Source organism: Podarcis muralis, chromosome 7 (assembly GCF_964188315.1).
Source record: "Podarcis muralis chromosome 7, rPodMur119.hap1.1, whole genome shotgun sequence".
Classification (NCBI taxonomy): Eukaryota; Metazoa; Chordata; class Lepidosauria; order Squamata; family Lacertidae; genus Podarcis; species Podarcis muralis.
The window spans coordinates 73,643,547-73,666,888 of NC_135661.1; the positions used below are offsets into that span (position 1 = coordinate 73,643,547).

Below are 23,342 nucleotides of genomic sequence, written 5' to 3' on the forward strand. Positions count from 1 at the left end.
AGGGAACCCACTTAAGGGTTGTTATTATATTATTATTATTATTATTATTATTATTATTATTATTATTATAACATTGGCATTGACTGGACTGGACAACCAGCTCACTTTGTAGTGGCGCCCATCATGCTTGCAGCCACACTGCTCAGGCAAGACGCACTCATTGCCATTCCAATAGTAACCGTCGTCACAGAAGCACCCTTCGGAGCAAGTAGAGGCAGAGACGTTCTGGAGCCAGGTCCCGAAGCACAACTGATGCAAAGGACTGCCACAGAGCTCGTAGTGACTGTGTTGTGGGCACTGGAGATCTAGGGGTGGGAAGAAGAAAGTGCTTTTTCTGAAAATAATTTTCTGGCAAGTTTTGGATTTTTCTTTTCTTTTTTGACCTCCTCCTGAACCATTACGGAGGATTTCAGTCCTCCCCTACAGAGTGCTTGGCAAAATGGTTTCTGCACTCCTGACGTTAATGTTGGTTGCAGCTGTGGATCAACTAACATAGCAGAATGGTTACAAGTAGGCAGCCGTGTTGGTCTGCCATAGTCGAAACAAAATAAAAAAAATCCTTCCAGTATCACCTTAGAGACCAACTAAGTTTGTTATTGGTATGAGCTTTAGCAGAATGGTGTGTGGATAAGCCCACTGTTAATGCACTATTTGTGCATCGGTAACGTTTTGCAACACAACAGCAACAACCACCACCAGACTGGAGCAGCCCAGAGTTTCATTCAACATTAAATAAACCAAATTTTAACAAAAGACAGTTTTCAGAGATAAGGTGTTGGAGAATTTCAACTCCCTCTCCAAGGATATCAGTCCCTATTACACACTCATTTTGTCACCCACAAAAACCATGGAGAAATTTGGGAGACCATTTTTGCTTAACCCCAAGGTGGTACTCAATTAAGTTTTATTCAGAGCCATTGAAATCAATGTACCTAACTTAGTCGTGTTCATTAATTTCAACGGATCTCCTCTGAGTAAAGTTTACTTCAATACCACACCGAGTTTGTAAAATTCTGCAATCTCCACCCCACTGAGAAGCAAAGCCTTTTCAAAATTACAGCAGCCTTTTCGGGGGGAGCTATTATTTTTACATAATTTTTTCACCACAAGACAAGGAGGAGAATGAATAAAATAAATTGTGAGGCCAGTGAAACAGAAAGCAATTTTCTCTCTCTCTCCTTATGGGCATGTTTTCCCCTAAATACAAAAGTTTAATGATAATTATAACCATTTTCTTCTTATGTCCATGTAGTGTAAGTAGGGAAGGGGAAGGAATTCAGCTTGAATTTCAGTGAGAATCTACCTAATTTGCATGTTCTGCTATCTTTCAAATTTTGCACTTTTCTGAATTTGTGATGCAGCTCCCATTTGTGTACAAAAAAGGCCTTCTTTTAATGGAAAGTGTGTGTTAAGATGCACATAGTAGTGAAAATAACATATAAAGCGCACTATATGAGTTGCTTTGCAAAAATGGGTATATCAGGTAAAATACAGTACAAAAAAATGTGTATATTGGGGGAAAGTGTGCAATTACATTTTTACAGGTTTTCATGAGCATCTTCAAAATTGCAAACCATTGCAAAAATGTGGAGAACTGAACTTAAGACTGGGAAAAATGAGAAACGATGAGAAACCAACATGAAAAGATTTCTCCGCTTCAAGTGTAACACAGCTCCAAGATACGTACTGCAGAAAGTATCGTTCCTCCAAGTTGAGATGCTCAGGTTTTCTCTCTGGCAGGCTGCGGCATACTTCTGAATGGACTGGCACAGGACCCTGCTGTCCCCTGGGGAGGCACAGAGGTCAAATATGCAATCAGACAGATAGGGCTCAGGGCTAATTTCAGACCGACAAGGAGCAAAGGGCCCAGTAGGGTTCTGGATGATCCAACATCCACATTTTGCCTGGAGGATCTGTTCCTCCTCCAGGCACTGAGGGTAGGGGTCAGCAGAGCCACCGTCACAGCCCGGCACAGTCTCAGATTTCCAACCCGCAGCGAAGTAGGAAACATTCTTCCCCAAGGAGCCATCTTGCATCATAAAGTCATCAGCGGCAGCTCCGTTGAAGTTCCCACAAAGCCCGCAGGTGTGGCCCATGTATTCAGCGGGGATGGTGACAAAAAGGCTGTGGGCCAGGTCAAAGCTCACTGCCAGGCCAAACTTCGCTCTCAGTGTTGTGTACACTCCATGCTGATAAATGACAGCTTCTCCTTGATTAATGTTGGCTGGAAGGTTTGCAGTTATCCCATCAATCTGATTGAAACAAGCAAAAAGTCAGAGACTGGTTATTCTGAAGGGTCATCAAGGAACTAGCACTCTTCTCTTCCGCAACAAGGCTTCTGGGTGGTGAAGTTACTTTGGCCCTTAAGAAACCATTCCTGTTCTCCTTACTTCGGAACAAAGTTCAGGAGCTGAGTGTAGAATTTTCAATGTGCAAATCTGATGCAAATTGGTGCCCCCACTTTTAGTGATTCATTTCATGTGGTGCTTAAGTGGCCAATCTAAGGACAACTCCAAAACAACAATTGTCCTGGAATCTTTACTAATCTGGCCTTGGTGAGATCAGGTAGCTTACCTGGACATCAAGAGACTCATTGATGTGACTTTGCCTCGACTAGGCTTGGTTCCAGGGTCTCTTGCACTCTCATTGACTAGTTTCCTGTTTCACTGAGGTCTCTCCTTGACGTTTGCATCAGCCTTATACCTGCTTTGCTCTGACTCTGCATCTTAGCTCCTGTTGCGAAATAATCCTTGCCTAACTATGAGCCAACCCGATTGCCCCCTCAGTACATTCTTCCCCAACCTGGAGCCCTCCAGCTTTTTTTGAGTACAGCTCCCATCAGCCCCAGAAAGGATGGCCGATGGCTAGAAATGATAGAATTTGCAGCCCAAGACATCTAGAGGGCACCAGGTTGGGGAAGCCTGCCTTAAATTTTAACATAATAACAGAAATCACTAAGTTAAAGCTGTCCAGAGGTAGCATTATTATCAATTTATGATGGGATAGAAGGGTCACAGGCTATGAATGACTTGCTCACAAATTTATTGACAGCTGCATAAATTATTATAGCTAGGAAGTGGAAGGGGCAAGCAGAATATAAAATGGAAGAATGGTGTGGGATATAGCTATTAATGATAAATTAACATGTGCCATTAAGGTAAGATGGGGAATATGCAGGAGAAATGATTTTGAGGAGATATGGAGGGTGTCTGTAGAATTTGTACTGTAAAAACAGAAAGGGGTCAAACCATCGCAAGAGGTGTTGAAATTTTGGGAGGTTGGATAGTTACAATCGAATGGTCTCAGTGGTAGGGTGCACATTTTTATTCTTATTCATTTGTGATCATTACTTTGTCAAAATAAAATAAAATAAATTCATATGCCCCTGGCTATGTCAGTTCTCTTCTGGCATTGCCCTGCTCCTTCTTCATCTTTAAAATCCCCCCCCATGCCCCATTTTTCTGAATTTTGTATCTGCATCTCATCTCACTACAAATCCTAGCCCCGACCAGATTCTTCACAAGAGCAGGATGAACCTTACCTACTCAGTATGGTGTACATGTGGGCAATCAGTGCACCACATGTGGCCCTCTTGACATAGCCTCCTGGGTGGTCCCTCTGCTAACACCATCTTTACCCATTTTGGGGGCTGACAAGTTTGCTGCTCTGCCACACAGTATGAGCCATGGAACTTCAGCCACTGCAGGTGATGCTGCAAATATGCCACTAAGACTGCTTCCCAGTGGGGCTGACTGCACCCCCCCCCCATTGTATTCTTTTCCACCACAGCACAGAGAGTCTTTGTAACTGAAAAAAGGTGGCTGTCACCAATGCAACCCTTGCTTTCAAAGGGGATTCTCTCACCCTGCCAAGGTGGAGGCGGACACTGGTGGAGGAAGAGGAGTGCGGGGGGAGTGCACCGCCCCTGGCAGCGTGATCCCGGTGGGGTGCCATCACAGCTGTCCCCCTGCCCAGGCTGGGCACCACGCCCCCACAGGGATCATGCCACGCCCTCAGGACGCGTGTCACGCCCCTGCGGGTGGCGTGCAATGCCTCCAGGATGTGCACTAGCCCCGCCCCTGCCTGCTCTCCACCCCCCGGTGCTGGAGCATGAAGCTCCGCCACTAGGGGAGGGTCTTCTCCCCCCCGCCCCCTACATGGCAGGGAAAGCCTGTACACAGATCCTTAGTGCAGCCCCACCGCTGCCAATGCTGTAGGAGCAAAAAGGCTGCTTGCCCCCGCTTAAGAGCTTTCCCCCATGCTCTTTACCTTGACGGTTCCCCAGCGTCTATTCTGCAGGTGTATTTGATGGGTGCCCACTTGCACAAACACCTCTGAGGTCACAGACAAAGATTTGTTGTGCAGCTTCTTGTTCTTAACCTCAACCCTGAAGAAGGGTAAAGATGTGTTTGCCGTGCACAGCTCTGCAAATATGTACTTGCAGCTGTCCCAGAAGTCATAATGCCGGCCATCAAATGTTGTGTAGTGGAGATGCCCTGAAGCCCAACAAGTGCCACCCAACAGCTTGTGGCACCCATAAACGCCTTTGCGAATGCCACAGAACTCTCCAGGACCACAGGATGAGAGGGTGCATGTGACGGCATGGGTGGTGCTATCGCAGCGGCAAAAGCTACTGCAGTTTTCTCCTTGCCAGAAGGTTTCCTCAGTCAGGTAGTATCTTCCGCCGTGAGTGCAGCCGCACTGCTGGCGAGGCACACACTCGGTACCACTCAGCACGAAGCCAGGGTTGCACAGACACCCTTCGACACACCCAGTCCGGCAACGAAAGGGCACAGCTGGGTGGGCGCAAGAAGCAGGGCAGGAAGGTCCACAGAGCTCATAGTGGCTGTTGGCAGGGCAGCGCAACTCTGAAACAAGCACAAATGAAAAGATATTGAGAATGCAAAAGTGCAGCTCCTTCAACACTATAGAGGAGACAGACTTCCGAGAAGGAGCTAGGCAGGTCAGTTGCAGCTTTCAGAGCTCCTCAAAAGTTGTAATTAAGTGGTGAATAATTGTGACAGAGTTATCTGTTGTTCTTATCTCCAGGGACAGAGATAACAAGCATTTACTCCTAGATGCTTGCTGTCGAGGGAATAGAGAAATCCTATCAGAAAGATGCATGAACCAGGAGTAAGGAGAAATTACAGCATTCGCCCAAGCACTGCTCATGATAAAAAGGTAAAGGACCCCTGGCAGTTAAGTCCAGTGGCAGACGACTCTGGGGTTGTGGAGCTCATCTCGCTTTACAGGCTGAGGGAGCCAGCATTTGTCCACAGACAGCTTTCCAGGTTATGTGGCTAGCATGGCTAAGCCGCTTCTGGTGCAATGGAACACCGAACCAGAGCAGCGCATGGAAACACCATTTACCTTCTCGCTGGAGCGGTACCTATTTATCTACTTGCACATTTATTTACTTGCTTTCGAGCTGCTAGGTTGGCAGGAGCTGGGACTGAATAACGGGAGCTCACCCCATCGCAGGGATTCAAATCGCCAACCTTCTGATCGCCAAACCCAAGAGGCTCAGTGGTTTAGACCACAGCACCACCCGCGTCCCTACTGCTTACGATACTGGAGATTAATCTCCAGGGAAAAGGCCAGCTGTACCTCCTATCTTTAATTACCTTTGAAACTATTATAAACCACTAAAGTAATTAAAGAAACTATTCAGCTATCAGTAAATATGTCAAAACCGTGGAGGCGTTGATTGCAATGGGCATCTAGCAGATGTAACTTTAAAAAAAAAAATTTAAAAAAGGATTGCAGAGCAGACCTCAGTGGTGAACTTTGTTTTGGTGCTGTGGTTTTAGCAGGCACTGATGCTGTTTCTCAGTCCCAACCTCACCCCCCCCTACCCACCCCCTTATAGGACTGTTGTAAGGATGAGTGAGAAAATGTGTTCAGAATTCTCTGAATACACTAAAGCAGTGATTCTCAAACTTTTTTTTCTCCCTCTGTAAACCAGTTGAAAAAATTGTTGGGGGTCCCCGTGGATCACTTAATAAGCTTTTCTTTCTCGTTCTAGAAATCATAGCATAACTGCTCTAAAACACTGTGACCAGTATTGCTATTGCAGTTCACATGCCAGTCGTCAATCCCTTACCACACCCAGTGATCTCCCTCCAGGGCTGAATGGTGGCTCCGTGAATTTGGCACTGCTGGGCGTATGTGCCCAGGACCTCACACAAATTGCTGCCGTTCGTGACACACATGTCCTTCACGCAGCTCTCAAAGTGGACCCGAGCCATATCGTGGTCACTGCAGAGTCTAAATGGCCCATCTGGGTTGCGAATGATTCCGCAGGAGCTCACAGAGGAGTACCGGTCTAGCAGGTCTTCGTCACAGTGTGGTGGAAACCCAACAACTGTGCAGTGGAAAGGTGAGCTGGCCTCCTTCCAGCTATTGCTAAAAGCAACAGCATCCGAGAGCACAGTGCCATCAGGGCTTTTGAAGTCGTCGCTCCGGTTCCCATTGAAGTCTCCACTGAGTCCACAGAGCAGTCCAGAATAGGACTTGGGGACAGAAAACGACACATAGTAGGACCAGTCATAAGAGACAAAGAGGCCAAAATCGGTCTCGATGATGACAGAGAAGCCACTATAGTAGCCATATATCTTCCCGTTTCCAAAGTCGAAAGGCAGCTGGAGGAGGATGCCGTTCAGCTAAATGGAAAGAAAGGCAGGGAGACATCTTTCTCAAACCATTACGGCTGCATTCACAGTGAATGACAGGCCCAAATACTTAAGCGGCCTTCATAACAGCCTTTCCCAACTTGGTGCCCTCCAGATGTTGATGGACTCCAGCTCCCATCATCCCTGGCCATGCTGACTGAGGCTGATGGGAGTTGGAGTTCAGCAACATGGTCCAGCCACAAGTTCACCCATCACAAGTTCTGGGTGGGGCATGCGGTTTCAGACCACTTCATGGTATTTATAAAATGGGAGAAGTATGGAGCTACGTAGAGGAGAGGCAAAACAAAATGTTGTTTAACAATACCATAGCACACAGGAGAAACACAACTCGGCCTAGATGGTTAAAGGCCATAGCTTCTCCATCTATACATACTTCACATGCAGAAGGTTCCAGTTCAACCCTATGGCATCTCTGAGTAGGGTTGGCCTCCTGGAGAGCATCTGCTTGTCACTAAAGACCATCCTTCCCAACTCTGATGATCGTCAATCTTTTCAGAAGCCTTCCACCATCCATTACTTTTTTGGTAATGGCAGTAGCTCAGTGTTAGAAGATGCAGAGGAACCCACGTTCCACCCCCGCCATCTCCACCTAGGGCAGGTAGGGACTCCATACCTGAAACCCTGGAGAGCCACTGCCAATCAGCATGCACGATACTGAGCCAGGTGGAACTGACTCATTAAAAGCAGCTTCAAATGTTCCCAGAAGGGAATGGCTCTGTTGCAGCTCAGTCCTTTTTCTCCCATTTCCCAAACAAGTATAGTAGAGGCACGTGTGATTTGTCTATCAAGGCACTTTTTAAGCTGGTGCAGCATACATTTCTCAAGCCGAATTGTTGTTGGATGTTGCCAAGCCTACTTTAATGAGCAAACCACTTTATTGATTTCAATAATAATAAAAAATTACTGATGTGGTTTTCTCTACCCACATTTTTGTCAGATAGATTATGCCGCATATTAGTGGTTGGACCACAGAGTGCTCTCGGGGGAATACTGAATAGCAACCACCGCAACCATTTTAACCCAGAGTTACATTCCTTCCATCACTTAACAAAAGGGTGCAGCACACTCACTTTACATATTAAGCAAGCCAGCAAGTTATTGCGGACTGAAAAAGCCATAGAGGAAGCCCTCACACTGGAAGCCCAAGGCACATCCCAATAGAGAACTCTTGAACTATGAGCTCCACATTACAGCCATACCTTGGAAGTCAAACAGAATCTATTCTAGAAGTCCGTTCGACTTCCAAAACATTCGAAAACCAATGTGTGGCTTCTGATTGGCTTCAGGAAGCTCCTACAGCCAATCGGAAGCCGCGGAAGCACCGTCGGACACTCAGCTTCCAAAAATAGTTCGCAAACCGTAACACTCACTTCCAAGTTTGCGTTCGGGAGCCAGAACATTCGAGAACTAAGCTGTTTGAAAACCAAGGTACAACTGTATTTTCTCTCTCTTGGCATCTTCAGAATTTGCTGGTTCAGTACATCCTAACAAAGCTACAATAAAAAGCTACTTCCAGGTGCTCCCCCCCCCCCCAAAATATTTATGGGTACTCTCATTTTCCTACTCATATTGAAATACTGCCCTTCAATGAGGCCAAACTTAGATTCGCAAAATGTTTAGAGGTATGCGTCCCCCTGCGTCCCCCAAGGAAAAAGCACTGGCTAGATCCAAAGTAAGACTAGTAAGTAAGATATTGTACCAGCCAAATAAGCGCCACCAGCTTAAATTGAAATATGAATTCAAAAGTATAGGTGACAACCATTTGTAGCAAAGGGTGATTCATATGCAGGAGGAGACTTCCATGTGTGCATCGCCTGCTGATTCGGGAACCACACTTGCAGGAGACCCAGGACGGACACCAGCCCTCGGACGGCACAATATTTGCATAGAAAGGAAGCCGCTAATTCAGAAAGATGCTGTAGGTGTAGCGCTGAAAATAGCATGTCTTTTTTTAAATAGCTGATTTTATTTATATGTTGTTAAAAAAAAAAAAAGTAGGTTAAATGACTTTTACTTATAATCTTAATGTGCATTTTGTTTTCTGTAAACTGCTTATAAGAATCCGGACAGTGAAAATCCAGAGGGAAAAGTTGTTGAGTTTTTTGTTTTGTGCCAAAGTTGTTGACTTTTTTTCTTTTTTGGGGGGCAAAATCACAAAAAGGACGCTTTTGATCTACTTTTAAGGAAAATCAGTGAAAACGACACTACCGACATGGCTTGCCATACGTCCAGAATTTCCTGGACATTTTACCACCTGGACACTGCTGTCGAATGCAGTATTCAGGATGTACCTGGGAAGTTCCGGATGAATTGCAACCCTACGATAGTGTACAAATCCCATCAGATAAATAAAACACACAATTAAGAACATGCATCCCATTGAGTGTGACCACAGGGAACCAGCTCTGCACCTGCATTCAGCCCGTGTTCCTCCTCCTCTGCCAAGCCTGCTCAAGTGTTTGTGCATCCAACCATTGAGATCCTTCTCTGCCATGCAACAGAAAATAACGCCAGGTGGAACCAGACAAGGAAAGAATATGGACAAGGTCCTTACCTGCACTTTGCCGTACTGACCAGCCGCTATGGCAATGTGCTCCCCATAGACGTCTATCTCCACCAGACGTGCCCATGTTGCGGCCAAGGAGCCCCGGTGTTCGTTCTCCACTTTTATGGCAAAGTAAGGGAGGGCTCCCTGGGGGGCACAGTACTTGCTCAGCATGTATTTGCACGTTCCCTCGTAGTCAAATGCGACCCCATCAAAAGTGACGTAATGGGGGTCCCCAAACATCCAGGAGTTGCCAAAGGTCGCCGGGTAACAGCCCAGCACGCCGCTCACAACTTTGCACGTTTCCAGAGCCCCACAAGCATGCTTCTGGCACTCCATGGGGTGGGAAGGACGCCTACAGGAGCATTTCTGGCTGCAGGTATCTGTCAGGATCACGTCATCTCCCACCTGGTAATACCGGCCGTTCAGAGTGCAGCCGCAATGGTCCAGGGGCACACAAGCTCCTCCGCTAAGAATGTAGCCTCTGTTGCAAAAGCAGCCCTCCCTGCAAGTAGGGGACAGGGAAGAAATTCAATTCAGTTCACATTTAGAGGCAGGAGTGTCAGGTTGGCACCGCAACCCTGGGAGCCCAGGGCCGTGAGTGCCATGTAGCATGCATGGCCCTGGCACCAAAATTTGTGGGTGCCCAGCCCCTTCATGGGGAATTTTGTGGGTGCTCAGGCACCCATATCTAGAGGCGAGTCCACCTAATTCAAACTATCCAAACCAAAATCCCTGCGAATTTTGCACTGCAGTTTTCCAGCCAATAATGTGTACAGAAATGCATATGCTTCTTTATGATTTCCAATTTTATACATTTCAATAATTTTACAATCATTTTAACATTGCAGAGCGTGACTTCTTTCCCCCTCTTTCTGTGATTCCTTAAATTTATTTTTAATATTTTCTGCATATCCAAATTAACTTAATTTTCTCACTTATTCATCTACTTTAAGTGTATACTCTTATAAAACTGCAGGTTATTACATTAATCCTGGCAATGTTCTTATCTGTTTACAGTTTGCCTGTAAATATTCAATAAACCATTTCCATTCTTTTATAAAAAGTTTGTTATCTTGATTTCTTATTTTTCCGGTAAGTTTTGACATTTCTGCATATTCAATAAGTTTTTGTATCCATTCTTCTTTTGCTTGGACTTCTTCTTCTTTCCATTTTTGGGCATATGCTTAGGTAAAGTGTGTATAAAAATGCATATATTTGTGAAAAGGTTCAAAAATGCATGTTATTAGGGGGAACTGCTTTGCAAAATTCTGTCTATTAGGAGAAATTGCACACAAATATGTGTCTATTGGGAGAAATTTGCAATAAATGCTGATGGATTCTCTTGAGGACTTAAAAACAATGCAAACTAAGAATGTAGAGTATGTGATTGGAAAACTGAAAAACTAAGAGAAACCAAAACTGATGGATTTGCCTGTCCTTACCTGCAAGGCTCGTTGCAATAAAGTGGGGCTGTGGAATCCAAGCAGCTGGCTGGGCAGGCAGTAGAGCAAGGCTCATAATGGCTGTTCTCTGGACAAGTTATTCCTGATGGAGAAAGGATGTATGAAGAGGGGTAGAGGAAATCAGTGATGGGCCAAGACATTTTGCTGCCTGGAGAGGAGTGCAAACATACACACTCTGATACACCCAACTTTTCATAAAGTTGTGCTGCACCATTCAAACACCAATTTATGCCTTTACCAACTCTCTCTAAGCTAAAGAAGGTCACTTCACCCTGCTGAATAGCATGGCTGGGCTTAAAAGAAAATTAGGTTCCTGAATCATGCAAACAGTACCTGAGGTGATACCAGGGTTTCCCAAACTTTGGTCACCAGCTGCTTTTGAACTCCAGCTCCCATCATCCCTAGCTAGCAGGACCAGCGGTCAGAGGTGATGAGAATTGTAGTCCAAAAAGAGGTGGAGGCTCAAATTTAGGAAACCCTGGACTAGACAGACACACACACACACACACCTGTTCACCTGAGGAAACCATGGGCTGCCTTCTTCTGGCCCTTTCTCATAAGATAGCAATGGGAAACCTACAGCCTCCCAGATGTTGTTGAACCCAAAGTCCCTCCAGCCCCTAGAGAGGCTGCATTTAGCTGCTAGGTCTCAGGTTCCCTACCCCACCAGGCCGTCCTCACAACAAGCCTGGGCTGGAAAACAGGGGCTCATAGGTGATTGTCGCCACCATTATTATTGTTGACTCACGACAAAATGCATCCGAACTCCACTGCCCAACTGTGGCATTTGCTGCTTGACAACGTCCAGCATAAATATGGAGAAATTCACACAGTACCGTCCGATTGCCCCCAGATGTGCAAAGATCATACGTGCAGCTTTCCATAAAGCTGGAGAGAGGCAGAGCCTTTGCACAGTTTGCAAAAGGACCTGGAGATTCCTTCAGGATGCCACAGTACTCTGGGCTGGAAAAAAGAGCCAATTCGGTCGAAGGGCAGCTTGGCAACCCTTGGGTGTCCCCACACTGGTCCTCCGCATAGTGCACCTGCCAGCTTTTAGCAAACAGAGCTGCTGATGCCGCGAGGGATCTGTTTGGAGTCGAGAAATCATCAGCGGGGTTTTCATTCAGGGTTCCACAGAGGCCACAGGTGGTATTATGGTAGCTGGCAGGAACAGCAACCTCTACATGTTGACTCCCCTTGTAGGAAATTTCCACCCCCAGGTCGGTGGCTATCATAGTTGAGAATCCACTCTGATGCACCCGGATCTTGCCACCAAGGAGGGTCACAGGAAGAAGGCTCTTGATTCCATTGATCTAGAAGGGGGTTCAGCAGAATAAAGCAGAGTTAAAAGCCATAGCTTAGCTCTTGCCTAGACTGTACTTAAGAAAGTGATGCTGGCCCCACACGATAACAGTTCTAGATAGATCTGAGATCTATCCAGACAGACGCCTGAGATCTGAACTCCGGGAATTATGGATGTTATTATGTTCCTGTATCTGTTCCAGTAATCAGCTGCAAAGAATGCAGGATTATAGCTCAGTGTGAAGGACTCATAGGCTAGTTCAGGGGTAGAGAATCTGTTTTGCCTGCAGAAAGTCACACAGGTTCAAATCTTTGGCATCTCCATGTTAAAAGAATTAGGTAGCAGGTGATTTGAAGACCCCCCTGCCTGAGATCCTGCAGAACTACAGCCAATACTATCAGTCTGGCCTTTCCCATTGTGAAAGGACCATAGCTTAGTGGTAGACCATCTGCTTTGCATGCAGAAGGTCACAAGTTCAATCCCTGGCATCTCCAGGTACCTGGAGAGCTGCTGCCAGCTAGGGTGGACCAGAGGTGTGGAACCATCAGGCTGCAGACCAAAGGAGAGAAGGGAAAATATTTCCTCACCACTGCAGGAACCGTTTCCTCCCCAACCCTATTTCCTTGTGTGTTATGTCTTTAAAACTGAGGGCAAGGACTGCCTTACTACTGGTTCTTGTATGTCACTAGGGGTGTCTTTTCAGCTAGTGAAGGGGTGAAGAAAACTGGCCCTCCATGGTCAATGTTCTGAGATGATGGGAGCTGCACCCTTGAGTGAAAGTGGTGTGGGGAGAGGGGAGGCTGCAAAGAGATTCCCCACCCTTGAGTGAAAGTGGTGTGGGGAGAGGGGAGGCTGCAAAGAGAGAAAGGAAAATAGTAAATAAGGGAAGAAGAGCAGAGGGAACTCTGGAGGATTTATCTTGGCTGTTGAGTTCAAAGCACTTACCATGACATGCCCAACAGAGTTGGCTATTACAGTAATGTCCTGTCCGTAGACCATCATGTGCAAGTGCTCTATCTGTGACACTTCTGGAGTTTCCCCTGAAATTCCTGTTTCCACCCGATAATACTCCAGGCTTTGGTTGTGTGAGGGTGCACACATCTGAGACAGCACATAAACACAGTTGCCTTGGAACTGGTACAGTCGTCCATCAAAGGTGGTGTAGTGCCGCCCACCCAAGACGTGGCAGGTGGCCTTATGGGTGGGCCGGCACACATGGTACCAGGAATTTGGCTGGCAAATCTCATCTGCAGAGCACCCGCTGGCCTGGCATGTCACCCTGGGATCTTCAGACGTGCACTGGCACTTCTCCTCGCAAGCTGATTCAGTCCAGAAGGTGGCACTGACTGGCAGGAAATTAGCTATCAAGACAGAATGCAAGTCATAAGCAACTTAAATGACCAGAAGGGCTCATGCCAATAGCTTGTGCGAGAGCTTTCTGGTTTCATTATATTCACATTACAAACGCAACTGAAGCAATAGCCATCGTAAACCTCACAGGTGAGGTTAAAACAGCACATAGAATCATAGAATCATAGAGTTGGAATAGACCACAAGGGCCATCGAGTCCAACCCCCTGCCAAGCAGGAAACACCATCAGAGCACTCCTGACATATGGTTGTCAAGCCTCTGCTTAAAGATCTCCATATTAGTCAAATCAGGAAAGAGATGTTAAAATTTAACAGCAGGATGATATCCATACAGAAATCTGCCTTATACAAGGTCCACCTAGACAAGGCTCTCCAAGACATTTCCCCCCTTCATCTGGCCACTTCACTGAAGATGTGAAGCATCAGCTGTACTGCTGAGTGATGGCCCTTCCCTTATGGCAGAGGTGGGGAACCTCCAAACCACAGGTCAAACTAGGTCTGCTCATTTGGCTCCCAAGGCAGTTGGGGGCAAGTCTAGGCACACCCATCTGTCCTACACCTGATGCCATACAGTGGTACCTCAGATTACAGACACTTCAAGTTACAGATGCTTCAGGCTACAGACTCTGCTAACCCAGAAATAGTAGCTCGGGTTAAGAACTTTGCTTCAGGATGAGAACATAAATCACACGCTGGCGGCGCGGCAGCAGCGGGAGGCCCCATTAGCTAAAGTGGTACCTCAGGTTAAGAACAGTTTCAGGTTCTGCCAATCAGTTGATTGGTGACACCTACAAAGCCCTGGTCATCAGCTGACTGTCAATGCAGGCATAAATGGGTCACCCAACATTCTGACATTGGGGGATTGATAGCTGGGCAGGATCATCCATGGCAGAGAGATAAGGATCTGGCCCATTATCTGGATCCAGTTCCCCTACCCTAGGTCTTACCCTGTTGTCATGCTGCTGTCTGCTTAGCTACCAACAGGTGGTGTTGCAAATCACAGCACAGGGCACATTTCTGAGAGCTGTGGGGCCATCATAGCAGTGTTGGAGTGCAAGGACAAGGGACGCAGAGGAGGGAGACAGAGGTAGGTGGGCAGGTCACGAAATAGGATTAGGCAACTCCCCAGCTACCATCCTGCTCTGCCACCACCTGCCATTTCCCTCTTCCTTGCCCTCTGCCGCTGATCTGAAACAGCATCCTTGGAGTGAAGCAGGGAGTATAAGCAGGAGGAGTGGGAGGAGGTCTAAGGGAAGTGGGTGAATTTGGTGGGAGGACAGGGGTTGGTGGGTGTGGAGCTGGTAGCAAAGCAGATGTTCTATCCCTTATGACCCTTCCCAAGATTTTAGAAGAATTTGATCTGGATCCTCCATAGTTCTTCTTAAATTCTTACTGTGTAATGATCAATGTACCTTTGTAAACACAGCCATTTGGCACTGCAAAGACATCCACCTCAAAGACCCAGCGCCCAGGGTCCATGATGTTACTTGTGGAGCTGACATTAATGATGCTTGGAGTCCAAGATCCAGGGATGTTGAAGTAGTTGTTAGCATCTCCATTGTTAAATCCAGCCTGGAAGAGAGAAATGGAACATGAGCAAAGGATGAGAGTTCTGCTCATGTGTCTCCAGAATACATGGTTTGCTAGGTAACACTTCACTTCCTCCTCCTGAACTGGATCAACCAGATCATCTACCTTCATCAACCTGGTGCCCTCTAGATGTTTTGAACAACTACTTCCTTTCAGCATGTAACCAGAGGTGGGACTTACCTGAGCAGGTGTGCCCTCCAAGCCGGTGTGAGCATCTCCACCACTTGCCTGCCCTGATATCCACTGGATGTCCTGATAGTTCAGTATAACGAAAGACAGTTTACCATTGGAGGTTAAAACAGCCTGGAATGTGTTCACCTATACAAAACAGGTGCCAAATGTGGGATATATCAGTCTCATATAACCAACATGCTTAGCTCTCATTAATGCATTAAGGGGTTAAGGTAAAGGTATAAGGTCAAATGACCCCTGGACCATCAAAGGCAACTGCGGGGTGCGACACTCATCTCGCTTCAGACCAAGGGAGCTGGCATTTGTCCACAGACAGCTTTCTGGGTCATGTGGCCAGCATGACTAATCCGCTTCTGGCACAATGGAACACCATGACGGAAGCCATAGAGCACGGAAATGTCATTTACCTTCCCACCACAGTGGTACCTATTTATCTGCTTGCAGTGGTATGCTTTCGAACTGCTAGGCTCACCCTGTTCGCAGATTTGAACTGCCAACCTTCCGATCGGCATGCCCAAGAGGCTCAGTGGTTTAGACCACAGCACCACCCACGTCCCTGCTATTAAGGGGTTAAGATCACAGAGTAAGCAGTCCTGCCAGGCTTAGCTGGGACCCACACTGGAAGGAAAGGTTACCAAACTCTTTATTCTTTTTCTTTCACCATGTGAATCCTTTAAGTAAGGATGTCTAAGCTGAATGCTCCAAGCTTAGACCACATGGCTTTAGCAAGCCATCTTTGTGTTTCTATACAAATAATTTAGAAGTATTAACCACTTTTTGAAACTAAGTTGTGCTGCCTGTCTTTTCTAGCCATTGTATGGAAAAGCGCATGAATCTGACCGTCAAAGAGTTTGTAAATAAACTATTTTTAACTTTTCAAATGTGTAGTCTCTTTTTATGCTAAGCGGGAAACTTTAAAAAAAAACTTAGAAGGGGATATTTTAAATATCAAATGGCCTATATTTCCACACATTAGTTTAGTGCATGTTTTGTGATTTTAAATCTGCTAGGACTCTCTCACCAAAGAACACTTGCCCCAAACCTGGATCTAGGAATCCAGGGAATTCGCCTTTTATTCTCTAACCAAATTACTAAAAACCAACACCAAATGCATGATCAATGGGTAATATCAGCATCCTCTTCCCTACAGCAATTATACAATGACTGGTTGTCTCCCATATCCATATGCTTCACACTTTTTCCTGGATAATGTGGAATAGCATCAGCAACAAAACTCGGTTCCCAGAGCACAGTTTCTGTGAGGCCACAGCTCAGTGTTAGAGCTTGTGTTTTGCATGCAGAAGGTCCCAGGTTCAATCCCTGTTATATAAAGGTAGAATAATGCAACTAGAATGTAGATGGGTACAGCTTGCCTTTCAGTGGTCAGTTCCCTCTTCTGAAGTTCCCTAATTTACACATGTATAAGAGACAGGGGAGCCTCCATAGTGTAAATCAGGCATAGGCAAACTCCGGCCTTCCAGATGTTTGGGACTACAATTCCCATCATCCCTGACCACTGGTCCTGTTAGCTAGGGATGATGGGAATTGTAGTCCCGAACATCTGGAGGGCTGGAGTTTGCCTACGCCTGGCGTAAATCCACCTTCCTGGATTGTGAGGTATGTATTGTTTATAGCTTCTCTGACCACTTCCAGACAACCCGTTTATTGAACAGTTATCCTGGTTTGTTTGCAGGGAGGTTAGGCAATGTTGGCTAATCAATGAGCAGCCAGTCTCATTTGTTTGCGTGGATATAGGAGGATGTTGCATCAAAGTAACAGTTATCTCACACCCACACAGCCCACTGCATCGTCCAGTCACTTTCCTTATCACAAAAGGTCCACTATTCTGGGGAAGCAGATTTCTTGCACAAGACCTCCCCATCAACTACAGTTGCACAACCAGAGTTTTGCTGGTATGTGACTGAATCCCAAACCATAAGCAGCACATTCCGGAAGCACCCTAAGATTGATTAGGAATGGTTTGTCGCATGTACATGAGAAAAACAAACATGAATTTAAAAATCAAAAGCATTCATTGCATTTGCTTGGCCCTTAAGAGTGTACCATTGAATTCAGATGGACATTTTATTAATGTGCACACGAGTGGGAGTGACATCTTCCTCCTTTATTCCACTGAATATTGTTTGCTTTTAGACTGCGGTTAACTGGAGCAGAAAGCAATGAGCCGTCTACTTACAGTTCCCTTGATTTTGTCAGCTGGTGGAACTATTACTCTGCTCTGTAATCTGGTCACGGTGTCCTAAGGCTTTAAAATTCTTAACCAGGCATTTAATCAGGATTTATTGCGACTTTTATGGCACATTAAATACATGCCAGGTTACAGTTAAACACAAGTAAATGGAGGACGTTAAGCAGGGCCCAGGTTGCAATGGGAGAAAACAGCTTTTTATTTTCACCAGATGAAGACGGTGTCCTCAATGAAACCATCCCTTCCCACCTCTCTTCTTGTAATATTTTTGCTGCTTTTTTCTTTTTTAAATAAAACCTTATTATAGGCTGTAGCTGGGTGCTCTGGAGAGAGTATTACTGCAGAGTTCAAATCAGGTAAGGTTTGAGCAAGAATAGCCAATGTGGAGTCTTCCAGATGTTGTATGGCCAATGGTCAAGGATTATGGGAGTTGTAGTCTAGTAACATCTGGCAGGAGCCCCTTTGGTAACCCCTGGATTTGCAGCTGCTTGAACCAAAGTTTGAGATTTATTCATTGGTCATCTGAAGTTCACAGCAGATGGTGACACTAACGGTGTAAATGCAATCAACGTTCATCCATTTTGTTGCATCAATAGCAGCTGTAGGAAAGCCTGTACAGCCATTATATTTGCTTCATATTGGATCCATGGAAGTGACTAGTTTAGGGCCAAACTAGAAGGGATATTAATTGTGGAAATGCCATCAAAACACTTTTTTTGGTTCTGTAAGTAGCAGCTGCAGGGGAGACTAGGATGACCAGGTGCAAAAACGGGACAGGGCTCCTGCACCTTTGATAGTTATGTCAAAAACGGGATTTCAGCAGGTGCATTTGCTGAAATTCCCTTGGACTCAACTATTAAAGGTGTAGGAGCCCTGTCCTTGCCTGCATCTGGCAGCCCTAGGGAAGACCAAGCAGGGGCATGAGTAATTCTCTCTCCCTCCCTGCTGTGGTCCTGGCAAATATCACAACACTGGACATGTTATTTGCATTTCCAGCAAAGTCTCAACTGGCACCACTAGCACATTCCCTTGAAATGCAAATAGCAGTTACAAATAGAATTTGGCAGGGAGAGAAAGAGTTAAATTTCTCCTTCTCCAGTCCCCTTGGTCCAGAAGTCTGCCCCACAGCTGCTATTTGCATGCCAGTGAACTGTACTCAGGCAGCCAGTGTTGTCATGTATGCAGCTGTTTCTGGTGTGTGAGTGAAATGCCGTCATGAAGAAATTATCAAAGAATCGTACCTTGGAGGACAGGGATCCATAGAAAGCCACTTGGTCCCAAGTGGCTATGAAGGCCCAGGTAGCCGTGAACTTTTCACTCGGGAAGTAAGTGTTGATGTCATCTGTGACTCTCTGCAGGAGCTGCTTTTCTTGGCTCTGCCTGTAGTAGACCTCGCCGGTGATGCGGTTATCGACATCAGCCCAAAAGGGAGCAACAAAGGCCCGTCCATCCGTCAAGGGGAAAGGATCAGGAGTGAACTGGCTGACTGGCTTACCAAATGACACCACTCCATTATTGTTCACCTGGTGGGGGGGGGGGCGGCAAAAGGTCCAATCCGTAATCTTAACATAAAATCCCAAAACATTCTAACTGGATCCACATTTGCACCCAAGATTCACAGACAGAAAGACTGGGGGAGGCTATTTTGCTGAATATTGTTTAGGGGAGAAGGGGAATTCTCCAATCGTTCAGGAGCAGATTGAAAAATGAGCATTCTAAAACCTGTCAGAAAATTATTTTCTGGGAAATTTCAGGTCAGCCTCAGAAGTCCTGAGAATAAAATGACAGTCTCTTTAAAAAACCAATGTACCTGGCATAATGCCCTAGCTTCTCTGTTAAATAGCAAGCTCCCTGTCCCATACCAAGCAACCTCCAAAGACACAGAGCAGAAAATTACTCGATACTTCTAATAGAGTTCCTCTTCAATAGGGTTGCCATATTTCAAAAAGTAAAAACCCATTTTACAAAAATGCCAAAAGCTTTTTCCTAAGATCCAGAACAAAGCACCGCCTTTCAGAAATCCCCCCCCCCCCCCAGATGTCAATTCCACCTTTGAAATCCTGGTAATGTCCAGGAAAACCCAGAAGTATAGCAGCCCTATATTCAATCTTTGGCTGATTAATATTCTCCAGTCTTTTACATGTGTCTGTGAGAAGGTGGGGTATATTTTTGCTGTTTGTTTTACTTACACTATTTACTTATTTTTATCCTATATTTTATTCTGTGAACCACCCTGAGATCTTATGATGAAGGGCAGTATATAAATCAAATTAATTAAGCAAAATAAAATAAAATGTAGTATACAAAAATAATGCAATATAATATAGTCCTCCAGTCATACTCTCACTTTTCACTAAGAGTGATCAGGTGAAAAAGAAGACAGGGCCCCCACACTTTTGATAGTTGTATAGCTGCTGCTTCTGTAAGACTCTTAAAGGAGTCCTGGGTTGTTGCAAGGTGTCAGTGGCCCATCTGCCACTGTGTAGACCAGGGATGAGGAAGCTGAGCTCCTCCAGGTGCTGTTGGGTTCCAGACCCCATCAGCCCAAGCCAACTTGGTCAGGGATGATGGCAGTTGCAGCAGCGGCTGGATAGCCAATGTGATGCTATGCAAATGTTACCAGACTACAGCCCCCATCACCCCCAGCCAACATGGCCAGTGGTCAGGGATGATGGGAGTTGCAGGTCACCAAGATCTGAAAAGCACGACATTGCCTACCCCTGCTCTGGGGTATCACAGGCTGGTTTTGCCTTCCAGACAGTTGGGGGGATCTCCAGAGAGCTTTCTGCTGTAAATGGAAAGGGCTACAGAGGGTCGTGAGAGCCGTCAGGGTGATACTTACATAAAGAGACTGATACCTCCTGGCGTAAAAGTAGAAGCTCTCAGAGATGGGGATCTGAGGAGATGCCCCATCATCTGCCTTTGGGGTGGTTCTGTCCTGGTGTTTGGGTCCATAAGGGTAGAGCAGTTCGTCTGAAGTGAATCGGGAAAGAAATCGTGAGTAATAGTAGGGAGGAGTGTTGTGAATACTACCATGCAGCTTCCAGAAAGAAAATTACAGTTTATTTTAATATTTCAGAACAGTGGCCATGGGGAAAAGAGGACAGGGAAGAACTCCCAGTTTCGGAGACTGGGAGAAGAAAGGAAAGCTGGGAGGGTCCACCACTTTCTGTGTGAGAGAAGGGTTGCTTAAGAGCTGTATTTGAGAGAGGACTCTGCATTTTCTTCTCCCCCCTCTCCCATTCCTGTTTTTATTAGATTAGTTTCTTTCATCTTGTTGTATTATGAAAAAGCTTTAATAAAATCTTGGGGAGGGGGGGAGAGATCTCACAAAAGTGTGACCACATCTTCAACTCAGTGCATATTAGTTGAGCCCAGTGCAAAGAAAAGAAAACACTTCAATGTTAATTGAGGCCTGTTAATAGTTGCATAGAAAAGAGAGCCTGCCATGTGCCAAAGGGCTGAAGCAACTCCTTTATGATGTGCTAAAACAACTGGAATGTAAAGCAGTTAGGGGGCATCATGTTGGGGAAGGCTGTTTGATGGGCTTTGGAGTACTTGAATTCAACTTACCTGCCACAGCTACTTCTCCCAACAATAGCACCTGCAGTGCTAGAATTAGAAGCAAGTTAGTCAATGGAATTAGCAAGAGCTCAGGCATCTGCTGAACATCTCTAGCGCTATCCCTTTAACTCCAGGCTGCACCCATTCATCTAGAGGTCATGCACCATGCCTGACCTGCATGCCCTATCTTTGATTCAAGAGTTGTGACATTACCAGGCCCTGTCTCAATGACATCAACACCTAGAGACATCATTAAACCCACTACTTGAGTCTCAGGCTTTGGGCTGCGAAAGATCTGATAGCTTCCTTTCCTACATACAGGGATGCTCTAAGATTTGAGCTTAGGACTTATCATGCGTTATGCTAGAATCATCCCCTTAGACCAGTGGTGGGGAACCGGCAGTCTGTGGCCCTAATTATGCCCATCAAGCCTCTACATTTGGGACAGGAGGTTGTTTTAGGCAAGTCATGCCCACCTGTCCTATACCTGACATATACAACATCAGGTTCGGGGCAGGTAAATATGTGGATGAACTGGAAGGGGGTTTGTAGGCACTGCCATACAGCTGATTGGCAACATCTGCAAAGCCCTGCACAAACCCTGTGCTTTGCAAGCCCCAACAATCAGCTGATCCCCAGGGCTTTCCAAGAACAAGTCACCTGATGGGTTACTTGCTGCTGGTCAGATACACTTCCCCCCATCTGCATATGGCCAACAAGCCAAGGAAATCTCCATCGCTTGGTATTCATTGCTTCTGGACAGAGAAGCCTTATTCATGGCTGGTAGCACCTCTAAAAGCAGATAAAGTACCCCACAATGGCTAATACTGAGCTATAGTCACAGGCTTTTTGCATTGGCTCTCTGACCCTTTGGGTACGCCTGGGGGGCATTTTTTTGAAGAAGACATACTTACCCAGTGCTAGTTCTGTGAACAGTAGGAGGCGTGGTCTCATTATTCTTAGCCCCTCCTTCACTTTTTATAACATGAACTGGGTTGGTGACCTAGTAATTAATAAGTTAATTTGGATTTTTGCTTTGTTCTTGTTTGTTCTTTAAAATAGTTCAATGGTGTACATGTTTTTAAAATAGCAAACACCCCCCTTTAACCGAAACCCTGGGGTACACCTTGAAAATGTAGCATAAGAATACACAGCCAGCAGTCTAAAGCATAGGATGTGGTTTAACATAGATCATCCAAAAGATATGGATGTGTGCAGAAGGTAAGGATTGTTTTTTCTTATTCGTATCAATAAAATAGTACTAGCCAGTTACAAATGAGTCTTTGTGTTTCTGTCCTTTAGCTAATCACATTTTGTTGGTCAATTTCTCTGTTAGGGCCAGTTGCCAAACTCTCTTGAGTCAATTCAGTAAGGATGCCCCATTCTGGCGTTATATTGTAAAAGTTTCTTTGAATATATTAATTTAGACTGCAATCCTCTGGCCGTTTTCCTAGGAGTAAGCGGAACTGAACACTGTGGGACTTAACTCTGAGTTGGACTGTGCATTATTTTATATGCTCAGGCTGCAATCTGAATCTTACTTGATTACTCATAGAAGTTTTACAGTGTGCCTACTCAGAGGTAAGTCCCATTGCACTCAATAGGGCTTCAAATTAGATATCAGTAATTATAGCAACAATTAAACAATAGGGACCTAAACTATGGTTGGCGCAAACCAGAGTTGAGTGTGATTTCTTTTATTTAAAATATCAATATGCCCCTCTTTCCACCTGACTAGAAGCCTCCAAAATGCCTATTGTATTCTTTGCATGAAACCCTTTCTTTAGAATAAACTCTAGCAAACATCAGTTATTGTATTTTTCTAATCTCACCTTTCTCCAAGGAGCTCAGAGTGGTGTGTGTAGTTGCCCTTGCTTTATCCTCCCAGCAGCCCTGCAAGGAAGGTAAATTTAGGGGCCACCAGGTGAGTCTCATGAGTGAATGGGGAGCTGCCTCTAATGGTGCTTGCAGGTGGGGGCTTAGTACTGCAAGTTATTCAGCATTCATCCTGATTTGCTTGTCTGCAGTGGTCAGACTGTGTCCAGTTCATTGAGCATTATTGAGCTTGAGTTGTTTGTGGGTTGGTTATATGACAATGAGCATTCACCCTCATTTGTTTGTGGGGGTGTTTGCATGTTTTCCTGTTAATCAGCTGTCCACCCCACACATTTTTATCCATTTCCTCATTACTTTCCAAACAGCAAAAAGTCTGGGTTTTTTTGTTTTTAAAGTCTGTTTGTTGAGCTAGGGCAGGGGTCAGCAAAGTTTTCAGCAGGGGACCGGTCCAATGTCCCTCAGACCTTGTTGGGGGCCAGACTATATTTTGAAAAAAATAAAAAGTGAACGAATTCCTATGCCCCACAAATAACCCAGAGCTGCATTTTAAATAAAAGCACACATTCTACTCATGT

The 23,342-nt window shown here is 45.5% G+C and overlaps 1 protein-coding gene across 1 annotated transcript in view; it reads right to left on the reverse strand.

Annotated features, from left to right (window-relative positions):
- The window catches only part of LOC114602411 (alpha-tectorin-like), a 34,019-nt gene extending 12,838 nt beyond the window's left edge, over window positions 1-21,181 (reverse strand). The window contains exons 1-14 of the mRNA XM_077932491.1: window positions 21,145-21,181; window positions 20,941-20,979; window positions 20,210-20,340; window positions 18,609-18,890; window positions 15,147-15,284; window positions 14,789-14,948; window positions 12,952-13,367; window positions 11,632-12,016; window positions 10,683-10,785; window positions 9,247-9,742; window positions 6,104-6,662; window positions 4,270-4,868; window positions 1,688-2,252; window positions 106-305 (exon numbers count right to left, since the gene is read on the reverse strand). Coding sequence (XP_077788617.1) covers window positions 106-305; window positions 1,688-2,252; window positions 4,270-4,868; window positions 6,104-6,662; window positions 9,247-9,742; window positions 10,683-10,785; window positions 11,632-12,016; window positions 12,952-13,367; window positions 14,789-14,948; window positions 15,147-15,284; window positions 18,609-18,890; window positions 20,210-20,340; window positions 20,941-20,979; window positions 21,145-21,181 — 4,110 coding nt within the window. The remainder of the gene's footprint in view (window positions 1-105; window positions 306-1,687; window positions 2,253-4,269; window positions 4,869-6,103; window positions 6,663-9,246; window positions 9,743-10,682; window positions 10,786-11,631; window positions 12,017-12,951; window positions 13,368-14,788; window positions 14,949-15,146; window positions 15,285-18,608; window positions 18,891-20,209; window positions 20,341-20,940; window positions 20,980-21,144) is intronic.
- Window positions 21,182-23,342: the final 2,161 nt, after the last annotated feature.